Raw genomic sequence first — 15,666 nt, 5'->3', positions numbered from 1 at the left:
CGATAAATAAATATACAGTGGTACCTCTGGTTACGTACTTAATTTCTTCCGGAGGTCCGTTCTTAACCTGAAACTGTTCTTAACCTGAAGCACCACTTTAGCTAATGGGGCCTCCTGCTGCCACTGCGCCACCACTGCACGATTTCTGTTCTCAACCTGAAGCAAAGTTCTTAACCCGAGGTAATATTTCTGGGTTAGTGGAGTCTGTAACCTGAAGCATATGTAACCTGAAGCGTATGTAACCCAAGGTACCACTGTACAGCTCAAGTGTCAAAAGTCAGGGTAAAGAGGTACGTCTTCAGCATTCTCCATAGGCTGTTATAATGAAGGCGACAGGCACACCTCTAGTATGAGCACCATAGGTGCCAACCCCCTGGGTGCCCAAGCACCCCCAAAATTCCACATGAAGGGGCTGGGCACCCACAAATTTTGGTGCCAGGGCCTTGCACACTGCATAGCACCCACAGCCCCTGGCACCCATGGTCACAGGGCCAAGTTGACACTCCTGATGAGCACTTGTGAGTTGGGCCCAGAAACAAAATGGCAACCAGCACAGCTGTTTTAAAACAGGGGGTATGTGAGATCCAAACAGAACCCTTGCCAGTAATCTGACTGCTGCAATTTGGACCAGTCGAAGTTCCTGAAGGGCAGCCCCGCATAGAGATCATTGCAGCAATCCTTTCTGGAAGATACCAGAGCATATCTGGAAGATATTTAGGATGGTTTGGAGGTTAATGTGATGTATATCCTGTATTCAAGGATGCGGGTGGCGCTGTGGGTTAAAGCACAGAGCCTAGGACTTGCCGATCAGAAGGTCGGCGGTTCAAATCCCCACGACGGGGTGAGCTCCCATTGCTTTGTAGATAAATAGGTACCACTCCGGTGGGAAGGTAAACAGCGTTTCCGTACGTTGCTCTGGTTCGCCAGAAGCGGCTTAGTCATGCTGGCCACTTAGTCAAGCTGTACCCCGGCTCCCTCGGCCAATAAAGCTAGATGAGCGCTGCAACCCCAGAGTCGGCCACAACTGGACCTAATGGTCAGGGGTCCCTTTACCTTTACCTATCCTGTATTCAATCATAAATCCACAGATATGCCACGGATCACCTGCATGAAGTTCATTACCACTGGGGTTCCAGGGACCACAGCTTGGGAACTCCTGCTTTAGCAGGTTCAGACACTGTTTGCTTTTATGGTGTGCTAGAAACATTGTTTGATTTGTGATTCTTACTTTGCAAATGCTACCCAATATTTGAGGTGGCAGTCTTACAGTCTATCAGTGTTATTTATGAATGTACTGTGTTTTTAACCAGCTTTTCAGACAATTATCATCTACCGAAACAGCTCACATCAGTTAAAAAGAGAGAAGTACAGACCCTGCCATCAGGCATGCAAACAAAAAAAGACCACACAGACAAGGAAAGGGATCTGGAGGGAAAAGGCAGAGGAGCCATCAAGGCCCCCTCCAGATATCCTTTTTATCACCAGCAAATTTATTACCCACCCTTCACTAGCAGGTTCCAGGGCAGGTTACAACAATATAAAATAGCAAACAGTACAAACCGATTACAATCACAGGAATAGGGCAGGCCCTAAAAACAGACATCTCAGGTGCCAAAGGCCAGTTTTCATGGTGCATTATTATTCATGCTCATGATGGTATCAGGGCAAGTTATTCATGGTCCCACTTTCAGTACTGTTTGTACCTTTTTGGAGCTGACACACTGCTTTGTTTCAAAGCAGTGCATGCCCCTGTAACGCCTTGGTGACACCCTGTGATTTTTGTATACCACAAATTTCCTGGTTTATTTTTTGACCCACTTTTGGTGCTCTATAGTCCCCTTCTACTCAGCAATAATACAGCAACACTGGGAAAGCACCCCAGACCAACTAACAAAACAGAAGGATGTGCGGACTGTCCAGTCTAAATCTACCACAATGCACTAAATCTACCACTGTATCAATGCCATGTTGCAGAATACATGCCTCATTTTAAAAATAATAATAATCCAACCAGCTTGGAGGGACTGCAACTCTTTAAGGTCAAGACAAATTGGTGAGCTAGGCTGATTGTCTCATGCTGGTGGCTCTTTTTCCTGTTGCTAATGGATGAAAGCAGAGTGCTCTTTCCCCCTTACTTCTTCAGTAGGCGCTTGTGTTCTTTCTGGGTGAGTTTTCTACAGCTGCTTCTTCTTTGGCCAATGGATAGGACAAGGTTAGCCTCTCCCTTGCCTTTATGTTTATTCCTGGGAAGCAGAGGGTGCAGCGTCAGCAAGGAGCTAGAACCCCTGGCCAATGGCCGGCTCCATAATGTGCTTCCTTGCTACTCTCCAGTCCCAGGGCTTACTGTTACAGGCTGCATTCTTTACACTTACGGACTACAAGCCAGGCCAGCAAACTCATTCTCCCAAGTGCTGATACTGAGGTAGGCAAAACAGCACCATACACACACACACACACACACACACACGGGGGGGGGGGGGGGGTCACAGCTGGCTTAAGGGAACCACAAAGTTTGCAGAAGTTAAAAAAAAAATCTTAAGAGGGTGAAAACATGAAAAAAACACCATAGTGATTGTAATATACTGATTTTTTAAAAGCATTATGGTTATTTATATTTGAATATTAAAAAATATAAAAAGTAAAACCCTAAACACAGTCCAGTGAGGACTGTGGGCACAAAATGTTGATGGATTGCTGGGGAAGAGGGAGATGGAATGGAGTATCCGGGGGGGGGGATAGTGAGCTTGATTGAATCCACACTGCCAACCTTTTGCCGAAAGTCCCATTTGTAAGAATAATACTGGGGATTTAGACAGTGCAACACAGATCAGTTTTAGTATCTTTGTATAGGAGGTGCTTAGCGGGAGGCTGAGATAATAGTTGCTCACTAGGTCAAGATAACCTGGGGCCAGTCACTACCTCGCAGGCTAACCTACTTCATAGGCTTGTTGTAAGGATAAAGGAAAGGGGTATGTATGTCACTTTCAAGGTCCTTGGAGGAAAGATGATATGTAAATATACTTATTTGCTCAAGGATACCTAGTTACTTGATGGCAGAGGTGACATTAGAACTGTGAACTTCCCAATTCTTAATTCAAACTTTGAGACGATACGCTGTAAGAGCTCACAGCTGGAACCACTTTTTTAAAAATAATAAACTTGGTGAGAAAAAGCATCACTTCATGATCCTACGGTACAAGATTCAACATGTTTCCTTCGGAATTAATATCAGGCCTATTGGGTTTAATTGTATTCTGGACCCAGTTACAATGTCATGTGGGGAAACTGATACACTTTACCAGAGCCCAGAATTCAAGCTAGGGTGGTATCAAAAATATGGGCTTCAAACCTCTTAACAACTTGGGGCAGGGCAGGGGCAGAAGAGAAGTAGGCTAAGTTGCAAATCGTGCATGAGAATGTTTGTCCCAGCTTTTCTATATCTATAAGGGTGACCTGATGCTGTCAGATTTGCTGGAGCCAATGAGAAGAAGTGTTGAAACATTTCCCAGAGTCCCTTTATTCCTGCTGTTATTTCCTATGCAGAGTAGAAGGAAACAGCAATTCCTCATAACCAGCAAGGCATTGTTTGGAAAGAAGGCATATGAAAGTTTGCACAGGCCCCAAATATGTTGTGATATTCAACTTCAATGATTACAGAGATGCCTATTCAACACAATTGTCTGTACATTGTTGCTTGGACCAGAACCCACAGTCTGGTACCTGACTTCAAATGCAACGCCACAGTCACCTGCAGTTTCATCAGAATAGTACCACGGGCAGTTTCTCCAATCACAGGATCAAGGTGCAGCTACCATACAATTATTTCTTCTCAGAATTTGCTGGCCCGTAATGGAGTGCTCTTCACTCTGACTGCAAACGTTGCCAGGGGAGAAAGAAAATAAAGTGTTGTTGCTTTGACTTACCAGCAGAGCCAGTGAAGCACCAGGATCATGAGCAGTGGAGGGCAGGGTGAAGAGACATGACAATTCAATGTTAAAAGCAGAAATGAAGAACTTGTGGCCCTCCAGGTGTTGTCGGACTCCTAACTCCCATCAGCCCCAGCCAGCACAGCTAATAGGGATTATGGGACTTGAAGTCCAGGAATATTTGAAGGGCTGCAGGCTCCACCATCCTGTCTTTAAAGGAACACATAAAAAAGGGGGGGGGTGTACAGCAAACTCACAGAGCCTTTGGCCAAAGGAAGTTGCACAGTACCTCTATTCCAAAAGAGGATGGGTCAAATCTGACCACCAAATAAATTTGGGGGTGGGATGACAGTGTGTGGAACCCACTAGGGAAGAAAGGGAAACCAAGAAAAGCCTGGCTCAGTCTTTTCCAGCTCTCACCAAAAATGCCAGAGCACTCAACCATCATGTCTCATATCCCTTCTCTCCTACACTCTGATTGTGCCAGCTGTCACCCAGATATTTATACCCACTGCCCCCAGCTGTGACTTTCTTCTCTAAAAAGTGCTAAGAGTTCAAACTTTCACAGAAACCTTGCTTCCTCTTTCTGTTGCAAAAAGCAGAAGTGCACATTCACTGTGGTTAGGCATTCAGAGATGTTCTGATGTGATGCATTTTCAAGCATTAATCTCTCACTTTCCTTATAGTGACAAAGCTGGTTCATCACCAGCCTTGGAAGGGATTTGCATTCTATGACTTCCAACCAATGCCCTTTCTCCACCTCCCCTCACCCCAAGGGAGTGTCTCTCAATCACTCTTTAAATCCCAGCATGCACATGTGTAACTTGAGATCTTATTCGCAAAGCATCTTGCTCATCTTTTATTTATTTAGGACCATCGGTGTGCATGGTTTTTCACAGAGGCCAAAGAGTCCCCTGGTACCTTAAGAGAACATGCAAATTTAATGGTGGCAGAAGTCACATAAGTGAAGGAGGAGCATGCAAACCTGAGGTTTGCTGCAGCTCATTTGCAGCTATTACAAACAGTATGAACCATTGTGACTGAACGGCAACATCATTTGCACTGAAAAATAAGAATCATGTGCATGTTTGGCATGCTTGGACGAGGCTAGGCAAAAACCTATCCCAGATGTGCTAGTTTTCAATGCACAAGGGAGTTTTGTTTGCTGGAAGGAACATAGGTTTGTGCCAACACAATTGACCCGCTCCTCTCATATCCCATGTGGCTCTTCTCCCCAGGCATTGTGTAACAGATCCAGAAGGCATTTGTGAAGCACTGCAGAACTTTTGCAGAGAAAAAAGGATAGCACATGCTGCTCCACCCCTCTCCCAGCCCACTTAATGTTTCTTCTCATAATAAGGATGGATCCATTGACAGCAGGAAGTTCCCTGCCCTGAATTCTGAGTGAGCATGGTTAGGATTGTGCTGTAAAGACACTAAACATATGACCCTTTGCAGGCTGTTTGCAATTTTAGGGAAGAAGTGAGCCATTCTGGAGCAACTATAGCCATGCACTGCAAAACACAGAGGGGAAAACTTCCCCACAAAAAGCTGACACAGCACAGCTGTCAAGGGTGGTTTATAGCGCTGGCTGCAATGTAAAAGGTAATGGACGTTTCAAGTATCAGCACAAGTTTTGCAGCAGCTGTGAGACAAATAATAACTTGCTTCCTTCACTTCTCCAAGGAAGCTTGTGCTGTTGAGGAATTACCCTAAACCCAGTTATGCCAATGGGAGGGCAAGGGCATATCTTCCACCTGCATCACGGAGAAGGCAGCAAGCTCTGGAGTTTCTCTGATATAAAACAGGATGTAGAGCCTTTTCTGTGGTCTTAGGCCTACCTGAAAGACCACCCACAGGAGACAGCAAGCCCAGCTGTGTGGATTCTGGGATTCCTTGGAAATTAGAGGGCGTTCCCCTCCACTTCTTCTTTTTTCTAAAGGAAGTTTTCAGCTCTTGTAGCTGCAAATATTTGTTGAGAGTTCCACAAGCCAAAGGGGAGGCTGAAAAAGCTTGCCCACGCAGTCGCTGGCTGTAGGCAGGACTTTGCCTCTCCCATCGGCAACACAACCGGAAGCATGCAAAATGGCAGAAATGTGGAATACACCCTGCAAATTATGAGAGGCAATCCCATCTGCATCATTCATACCAACCCCAGAATTCAGTTTTTAGACTGCATTGGGTGCAATATTTATTAGTTGACACAGCCCAGCCAACCACCTTCCGTTAATCCTCCCCACTACAGAAGAAGAAGACCAGGACACACAGGAGATGAGATGAACTAGTTTAATAGACACAGTGATTGACTGATGAGGACCAGAGGGGGGATGGAATACTTCACTTGTCCAAAACAGTAACAGTAAACACAATGACCGGTTGCTCTCTATTTCACACATACACATGGCAGCACCTGATACTTCAGAGTCTCTACTCAAGAGCAAATAAGGGATTAGCACCTGCCCATAAAGTTGCCACACCAGTTCCAGTGCTCTTGCCTTTAGTGCGCGACACAGGTGGCCTCATACCGAGACAATTCTAGAACAGTGCATGCTTAAGTCACACAAATACACACGAATCATATAAATACTCAGCATACGGAGGCACAGAAAGCCGAGCCTCTTTCCTATGGCAAAGGGAAGGCAGATGCTGCCCGCCCTTGGGAGATTCCTATTTTCCTAGGAAAGCCCACCCTAAAATGCACAAGGGCTGCTGTGGATGGCTTCTACAAATGCTCAGTAGTAATCGGGGTGTGCAGGTTTCCCCACCCTGCTTCTTCTTTCCATCTAGTAATGTCAGGGTTACATAGGAGCTTCCTGGAGGTGAAAGTCCCTCAGTTTCCTTGGAACAAAACAAGCCATTCAGAGTTGCAGGCAGGGTGAGTCAAAGATTCCTTATTAACTAATCCTGCAGAGCCAGGCACAAGTCGGCTCTGCAATGGGGCAGGCAAGCAAACTCCCTCCCTCCCTCGCCAACCTGCTCTTGTCCAGGGAAGGACAGTTCCAAAAACATCCAGTTGTAATGCCATGTGGGGGGTCACCTTTCCCAAAGAATCCTTTGCTTTCGGTCAGAGTTTCCTAGAGGATTACGCCCACACAGAGGGGCGAGGCAGAGAAGAGGGGACAAAATGTAGCTTACAAGCAGTAGAGCAAGAGCAATGAGAGGGGGAGGGAATAGCAGCCAATGCTCTGCTCAGAGGTCAAGCTTCAAGCTAGGACGTGTGGCAGGCGCAGGTGGGGTGGGAGCTCTCTTGCCTGTCATGTGTGTTGCCTTTTAAGCAATTTTATGATGGCAATTTAACTGAGGGCATGGGAGAAAAAGTGCCAGTAAAAGAGGAAAATCTGCCCCCAGCAAATCGCTGGATAGGCATAAAGCTGGAATTCAACTTTTGCACAGGGAAAATCTGGGACTTGTTGCTAGTAGTCCAGTGTGCTGCTCTAAAGGTCAGGAGAGATAAGTGTGTGTGGTTGGACTGGAATAATGGCCCCTCTGGCAAGACAATTTGCCAGAAGAAGCTTATACAAGTTTCTAGTCATGTGTGTTCTTGAACTGCACTTCACTTTCTGGTACCAAACTGAGCAGCTAACATGCTTGTTATTAACAGGCTGCAGGTGGTTAGGATGTGCTCCTCCACGGTAGTCTCTGTCTGTGCAACTTGAAGGACACTGCCACACCCCAGGACCTGCCAAGGTGATTACAGGGACAATATTTTCTTATGATTCTTAGGTTTTTCCTATTATTCCCTTTCTCCTTTGAGTGGGGTTCTCATGAGAAAAGCATGATATTGTCACACTAGCAGCTCGACTACACAACCGGAGAGCTATACAACTTCAGATTTATCACACACAGGTAAACACAAACATGCAGGAGGGAGCCAAGGTTTACTGCCACACATCCATCCAACTGGCCTCAAGAGGATCATTCATCAAATCTCCCATCACGGATGTTGTCAAATGAGAAAGGGAGGAACTTGAACCCAGCGCCCATGTAGAACTTGTTCTGAAATTCCACCCTAGTGAGAAACAAAAAAAGGAACACAAGAAGCAAACAACCATCAGCTCAGGAGGCATGTCAAAGAATTTCGAGATTCAAAAGTGGCAGTGACCTTATCCTTTCTATGGCATTCATGTTTTACTACTGCAATGTACCGTTTCAGATATCCCAATTCCCTGTCCAAGTTTAAACCCACAGCCCCCCTCCCGGTTGCCTTTGCAGAAGGTTCAAATTGCAGCAAATGTGAGTGGGTATCAGTGCAAGGACTCAGGCATGCAAGCGATAACAGCACTCTATGCCCAAAAGTAGGAATGGGGAACCTCAGGTCTGGTGGCTGAATACAGGCCCCTCTATCCATCCCTCTGGACTCTCACTGGCCCTGCTCCACACCTCTCTCAAGCACTTCTGGGTGGATGGGATATGTCCTTAAAGTGGATCCGGCTAAAGGCCCATCTAGTCCAGCCCCCTGTTCTCACAGTGGTTAACCCCATTCCCATGCGGAGCCCCAAAGCAGGACCTGAGTGCAACAGCACTCTATCCTCTCGTGAGTCCAAGAAGTGGGCATTCAGGGGGCACACTACCTCTGACAATGGAGGAAAAACACAATCATTGTGGTTATGTCTATCTCTGCTAAACCATGTGTCTAGGAGGCTCAGGGCAAGGGGCACACCTGGACTGAATGCCCAACACAGCACTACTTTAGACTCTCTCCTCTGCATCTGGTTTAGCATCACAACAGGAAACCAGGCACCGAAGCAGCTTCCATGGATATACCCCAGAAGAACCGTGAGTGACAACCCCTGCAAGGACAGGCTCTTTAGAATTCTGGACTGTCAGTGATGCAGAATCCTATTCCTCATCTCTGAGGTCAGGATGATTTGATGGTTCAGAATTCCAAAGAGCATTCTGCATCCTCCCAAAGATGATGATTTTCTTGAAATTCCCAGGGGTGACCAGTTAAACATCCAACTCAGAACCAGCCAAGATTCTAACACACATACAGAGAGAGCGCTTCATGTGGTGTATACCGTATTTGTATTCCACCTTCCTCCAAATTGTTCAGGGCAATACATGGAGGTTATCATATTTTATCCTCGCCATTCACTGTGAGGCAGGCTAGGCTGAAATATAGTCACTGATCCTAACGCATCATGGACGAGAGGGGTTTGAACTGAGGTCTCCCAAGGCCTTTTTCAAATAAACCACAGGGGTGTAGCACAACATGGCATAGGTACCCGGGTTCCCCCCTCCCATTTCTTGCAAGGCCTTCGGGGTTGTATCTATGCCAGGGAACTTTGCAAGTATGCCACATTCTCCCAGTAGTGATTTCGTGGAAGGCCATTACCTGGACATCAATCCAAAGTCTTAGGTTCACCCAGCCAAGTCAGGGTCACTGTTATCATGTCTTCCCTAACCTATGATGTTCCCCTCAAAAAGAAAAGGGAAGGGAACGATTCAAGTTGATTAGGCTTCGATACATTTCACAAAGTGGAACGAAAATCTTCCATTTTGGCAAAAAAGCTAAAGATTCAGTACTGGAATACCATACAAAAAGCAAGGTCACAGTTCGTTTCAGATCTGTGTAGCTCACCTCAGCTGCACTCCAAAAACTATTCTAAATGCCCATCTAAGCCACGGCAAACGAGACGTCTTTCTTTTGAACCAGAGCAGTCTGGAGCCCCTCTTCTTCCATCACCAACTTCAGGGTGCCACAGGGAAACACCAGAGAAAGGAACAGAGGCCTGCATTCCAGGATCGGTTTGTTTCTTTTGCTGTTTTGCCGTTTCCACTAATGAACTCAAAATGTAAAGGGAATGGTACTGGAAGGCTGCCCAATCATAAACAGGCACCAAACATGGAAAGAAAAACCCCATGATTCATTAAGAAAACAAACCCCGTGCTCTTCTCTTGGCTCTGTGGTGAGAAACATTTTCCATCCCCTTCATCTGCCAGATACAGAGAAAAACGGAGTACGAGTTGATTTGCTGCCGCTGCTCCTCTAGGGTGGAATGTTTCAAGTGCAGGATTCTTTTTAAAGACTAACATCCATCTTGCAAACCCAAATACACCAGAGAACACAGAGAAACTCCATTTAACTCAGGGGCAGTGAGAAGGCATAATGGATCAAGCAAACTCTCATACACCTTTGCAAGCAAATGCAACACCTTCCCCCAAAAGGCAAAAGGCACAGATGGAATTTGTCAGCTACCAATATGAACTAGCCTTCTCTCCCTTTGCAAAATCTCCAATTTCACGATTCGCCTGCCACACCCACATGAGCAAAATCCTTGCACACAGAAGACTAGTGCATCAGGGCAAAGGTTATGCTAGAGCTCTTCTTCCTGATACACCACCTTTCTACATGCAGAGATTTGTGCATGTTAAGGAGGAGAGCTCAGTCACGTGAGCCGCCCACCCATAGGCTGAAGCGATATACCCCAGACGCAAGCAAAATGCAGCCTCTGATAAGCTAAGAAGGGAAAACCATTGCAGAGCGAAAGGGCAGAGGATTGCAACAGCCCACCACCACCACCTCCGCTCTCTTTGCTCCCGCCAGCATGCTCACGTCACTTGGACGGCGAACAGCTCCCCCCGACTGAGAATACCAGTTGCGCTGCCAGGCCGCCAAGCATTCCCAGCATATCCAGGGTGTGCCAGCTGCACTTACAGACTGGAAACAGCTGCGCGCTCTGCTCCTCTCCACTTGTTTCACTAATTGGCAGGGACACGGGGGTGGCCATATTTCAAGCCTTTTTTAAAAGAAGTTAGCGAGTTTCAAGACTCATGTCTCTGGCAACAGGCATTGCGTGATCAAGAGGCAGGCAAGAAATTTGTGGTTCACATCCAAAGGGGTGGGGTGGGGGAGCTCCTCGGTCTCAGTTTCACTGTTCTCCAATGGGCACGCAGCAATTCAGCCCAGGAACTTTATGAATTGCCAGCCGTCGGGTCCAGGGAACACTGTGTCTGGAAACATTACCTTCCACATGCCCCAAGTAGAGGCGTGGAAAGCAGTTGGAAGGGGCTCCCATTTGCAGGATTCGATGGTGGACGGAGAAACTGCAGGTGGTCAGGAACAAAAAAGTCCCCCTTTCCCACCCTCCCGGGCAAGAGGAGGAGATGGGTAGCACCGAGTCAAAAGATTGCAACCCCAGAAGGCCTTGCATGATTTCAAGAGAGGAGCTGGTGATAGTATCCTACTGCTAGACAAGAGCACACATACTTGGAGACTGCAGGAGCAGAGGAACACAATCCCTCTCCCCTTCCGAGTTCAGCTCAGATTCTACTAAGGCCTGTATCAAATTAAGTGTATACACACGGAGACACACACAGTTCCACAGAACATCCTCCCTCAACGGAATGTCCCAATGTTCCGCTCCTTCCAGCCATGGAATGTGTAGCTCCCCATTGGCACCTAATTACCTGAGCCTCCTTCCCCCGCCCCCCCAACCTCCTGGCCCAGCCATCTGGAGCTAAGGTGGTTCCTTGCTTTTAGCCAAAGATCTCGCCCTCTCCAACTGGAACAAGTCTCGCCTCCTGTGCATCGTGCAGCGCCGGCCAACTGGATAACTTTCATTCTGCTTTCCTGGCCTCAGTTATCTTTTTTGGAACTCAGTTCCCTAAGGCTGAAGGGTTCTACTGCATGCCAGTTATTAATACACAGAAAAGCAGAGAGAAGAGGACTGCATTGCCATCGCTCTCTTTTCCATTCCATTAATTTTATGCCCAAGGTGTAGGGAAACTCCCATTCCAGCTGTGCCTCAATCCCCGGAGCACATCTCCATCCTGCCCTCCATCTCAGCCCTCCTAAGGTCTCAGGTGGCAAGACAATGAACCCCAACATGCCTTTCGCTGCAAACTAAATGTCAAAAGGGCCCTTTGTGCAGCTAAGGGGGTAGAGCGTGATCAGCCAATGGCACTGGCAGCGAAATACACACTTGCTTCCCACACAGCGGTGGAGATAAGGAAGCCCCCGCTTTGCAAAACTATTTGTTTTTCAGCCAAGGCAACCATCTGCTTGGAATGTACTGCTGCCTGAAAAGTTACGAGATAAACCCATCCCAGCCGGGAGTGGCCGGGCTGAGGAAGGAGAGATGGAAAGCATTTTTTCCAGCAGGAAAGAAGATTCACTGTTCTTCCTCTCCAGCAAAAAGTGACACACCCTCAGCTTTTGAATTCTAAGAGGAAGCAACAAGGCTCTGCGGTAAAGCAAATCATTTGCATGCAGATGGTTCAAGGTGCAATCCTTGGCATCACCAAATCAGATGGGTTCCAGGTTAACAGAGCTCAACATGGGAGCTTGGGAGGGTTGGTGCCTGTGGAAGAACTGGGCTGGATGAACCAATGGTCTGACTCAGTATAAAGACCATTTGCTGAGGCCAACAAAATCTGCAAAGTCTCCTCCCTCCACTCTACCTTCCATATGTGTGTGTCACCACCTTGCAGATTCCACTGCTAAAGGGAAGAGATGCATGAGCTGCAAGTTCCACATATTAGCACTGAATTTAGTCACCTCAGGAGTCAAACTCCCTAATTTATTCCCCCCCTTAAAGAATTTTGCCATCTGCCTTTTTTAAAAAAACGCACATGCACAACAGATCGAAAACAGCTCATAGTAATTTTCTAATGGAGTCGTTACCCCCAATGGAAGTGGATTTTGCAATCTGGAAAGGTATTTATATTTGAGGAGCAGAAGGTTCATTATTTTGCACCTCTAAATAACCTAAGTGCAATTTTTCACCCTTTGCGAAAACCTTGCTGAGAATGGTTTGGCTGCAGCTCATCACCGGCTATCCAAATTATGATCAACTGATGCAACAGGGAACCTCTCCTCCACCCCCACCCCCACCCCAACACACACTCCAGCCACTTGCACTGTACTGATAGAAAACAGCACCTTGAAAGAACTCCAAAGTTGTCTCTCTGGCTTTCTCCTCAAAGTTTTCAGTTAAGAGTCACTTAAATCAGCAGTGGGGATTCCTGTACACTCCCAGATATTGACAGCAACTCCTGCCCTACAGCAGAATGACTCAACCGCTCCTATCTCCAGACACAGCTGGCCCCTGCTGGAAGCTTATTTGTTTTGAACTTGGCACAGAGAAGAAAAGGCTGGGCCAGGACAGCAATCCCTGGCCCCTAGCACAAGATCAAGATAACGGCTGATGTCATGATTGCTTGGGGTGCAGCTGCTATTGTTCTGCTAAGATGGGCTTTCCTGACAAGGAATGGAGCCCAGTCAAACCAGCCACTGAAACTTGAAGTAGGGTCATGAAAACAAACGTCACAAGCCAGGCCTACCGAGAGCAGGAGTTAAAGCTGGGTTAGGAAAAATCAAGCTGGATTCTGGAGGCAGCCTACAGTTCTAAAATGTAAGAAAACTGCTACTGCACATGGAAGTGTTGACACAACATGGTCATCATAATTATTCATCAACGGCATACAAACTTACTTTATGTGTCCATTCATTTAAGTTTACACTATTCTGCTTCTACAGCAAAATGATTCTAGAGGCTGAAGCACTTTCTGCAAGAATTGGGAATTTTTAGTTTAGAAAAGGGGACAGGGTGGTTTATGAAATCATGGTGTATAGATAGTGAATATTCCTTTTATAATGTTGAGATATACCAGGCAATCATTAGTTGTTCTTTCCAGAAACAATTGAAGACATTTTTGTTCTGACAAGCTTTTCCAGCTGGATGTAAAGATATCTGCCTTGGGTTTAAAGAACAAAACAAGATGAACGGTCGTCTTCAGTTTTGTCTACTGTACTGTCCTTAAAACTATTCTATCTGTTTGAATGTGCCTGCAAATGGATCTTAGTTCTGATCCAGTAGTGCTATGCCTATGATCTTAAAAAACAGCATAGAAGACTTTGCATGCCATCCTTTTTGCAAACTACAGCAGTTTTGTATGGGCAGCTCCTGGGATCAAAAGTGCTGGCAAGGGCCTTGCTTGTTAGTTGACCAAAAAGGGACTCCTTCAGATTTGGTTTGAGACCAGCCAGTTTCAACCCCCAATTGAACCTATCTGCAGGTAAAGAACTCTCTCACTCATTCATGCTTCGCAGTGCACATTGACCACTCTTTAAGTTGATGATGTCGGCAGCACAGCTAACCCCAGCCTCAATCTAGTCTATATGCACTTGTGTGATTGCCATAAAACATAGGGAACAAGCTGCGCTATCATAATGATTAAGGTTTTAAATGACAATTTTAGGTTATATGTTAGTGACTAAGTTTTAATTTATATATTTTTAAACTGTTGCTATATCTGTATTGTCCCTGTTATACCTAATTGCAAATTCAAATGTATCCCTATCGTGTTTTATATTGATATTGTATGTGGGCTGGAACTGCTCTGTGACCGAAATACCGTATTTTTCGCCCTATAGGACGCACTTTTTCCCCTCCAAAAATGAAGGGGAAATGTGTGTGCATCCTATGGGGCGAATGCAGGCTTTCGCTGAAGCCTGGAGAGCGAGAGGGGTGGTGCGCACCGACCCCTCTGACTCTCCAGGCTTCAGGAGAGCAGCAGCGCCAGCCCCACAAGGTCGGGGGACAGCGGGGAGGCGGAACGCCGCCATCCCGCTGTCTCCCGATGTGGTTTGGAGGCTGACGGCGGGGAGATGCGTGCTTCTCCCCGCCACCAGCCCCGCAAGCTCCGGGGACAGCTGGGAGGTGCAGCGCGTCTTCCCGCTGTCCCCGGACCTGGTCTGCAGGCAGGCGGCGGGGAGCAGAGTGCTTCTCCCCGCTGCCTGCCCTGCAAGCTCCGGGGACAGCTGGGAGGCGCAGCGCGTCTTCCCGCTGTCCCCGGACCTGGTCTGCAGGCGGGCGGCGGGGAGAAGAGCGCTTCTCCCCGCTGCCGGCCCCACAAACGCCGGGGGGGGGGGAATAAATTTTTTTTTCTTTATTTCCCCCCCAAAAAACTTGGTGCGTCCTATGGGCCGGTGCGTCCTATGGGGCAAAAAATACGGTAATAAAATTCATTCATTCATTCTATATGCAATAGATATTGCGCATTTGAGGACTTGCAGGTCTATCCTGCAAGTAGTTAAAATGCAGCAGGGACACCCCCTTTGAACTTAGAAAAGCCCCCAGAAAGTAATCTGATGCTTGCCAAGGAAAAAGCACAATCAGAACAAATAACCATGCATCTGAGAAATATGGATATTAGCTTGACTAGACCTGAACAAATAAAGCTGTCCTCTCTCCAGCCTAAACCTGAGTTCATTTGTCCAGCAATGTCTACTCTGACTGCCAGCAGCTCTTCCAGGGTTCAGGCAGGAGCACTTCCCAGCCATGCTTCTTGAGATACTTTAAGTAGAGATGACAGAGATCAAACATGATGCAAACTTTGTACCCACTGTGCTTTTGTTTGTTTGCAGTGCAGAGCTGTACCAGATGACACTTACCAGTGCAAGCGGAGGGCATGCAGGAAAGCAGAGAGGCCCTCCATGATCAGCAAAATGGCCACTGTCAGGGTGGCAAAGGCAGCAAACACGAAGAACATGCCGAACCCACCAGCCAAGCTCTGTACGCTGAGCCCCAGACGCATCACCATGGACCAGAGGACCTCAGAAAGTTCTGTGATGAGAAAGACAGGAACAATGATCACCGATCAGCAAGGGCCACAGCTCTGGAGGAGAGGGGATTGCATGCCTGCCTTCACTCTAGCTGTTCCTCTTTGGAGGGCAGTGCCCACTGCTCTAATAAAAGTGAGATTTTGGAAGCTGGATGAGTTCCCAAAGTGAGCT

At 47.0% G+C, this 15,666-nt stretch overlaps 1 protein-coding gene across 10 annotated transcripts in view; it reads right to left on the bottom strand.

Annotated features, from left to right (window-relative positions):
* Positions 1–6,198: 6,198 nt before the first annotated feature.
* Positions 6,199–15,666, bottom strand: part of ATP6V0A1 (ATPase H+ transporting V0 subunit a1) — a 43,603-nt gene continuing 34,135 nt past the window's right edge. For all 10 annotated transcript variants that reach the window (XM_079948685.1, XM_079948683.1, XM_079948688.1 and 7 more), the window contains 2 exons: positions 15,325–15,496; positions 6,199–7,935 (listed from right to left, as the gene is read on the bottom strand). In XM_079948685.1, coding sequence (XP_079804811.1) covers positions 7,842–7,935; positions 15,325–15,496 — 266 coding nt within the window. In that variant the 3' untranslated portion in view covers positions 6,199–7,841. The remainder of the gene's footprint in view (positions 7,936–15,324; positions 15,497–15,666) is intronic.

The sequence above is a fragment of the Podarcis cretensis genome (assembly GCF_951804945.1).
Source record: "Podarcis cretensis genome assembly, chromosome: 13".
Taxonomy (NCBI): domain Eukaryota; kingdom Metazoa; phylum Chordata; class Lepidosauria; order Squamata; family Lacertidae; genus Podarcis; species Podarcis cretensis.
The sequence above is the reverse complement of the archived record's forward strand: the minus strand, read 5'-3'. Positions and strand labels throughout refer to the sequence as shown.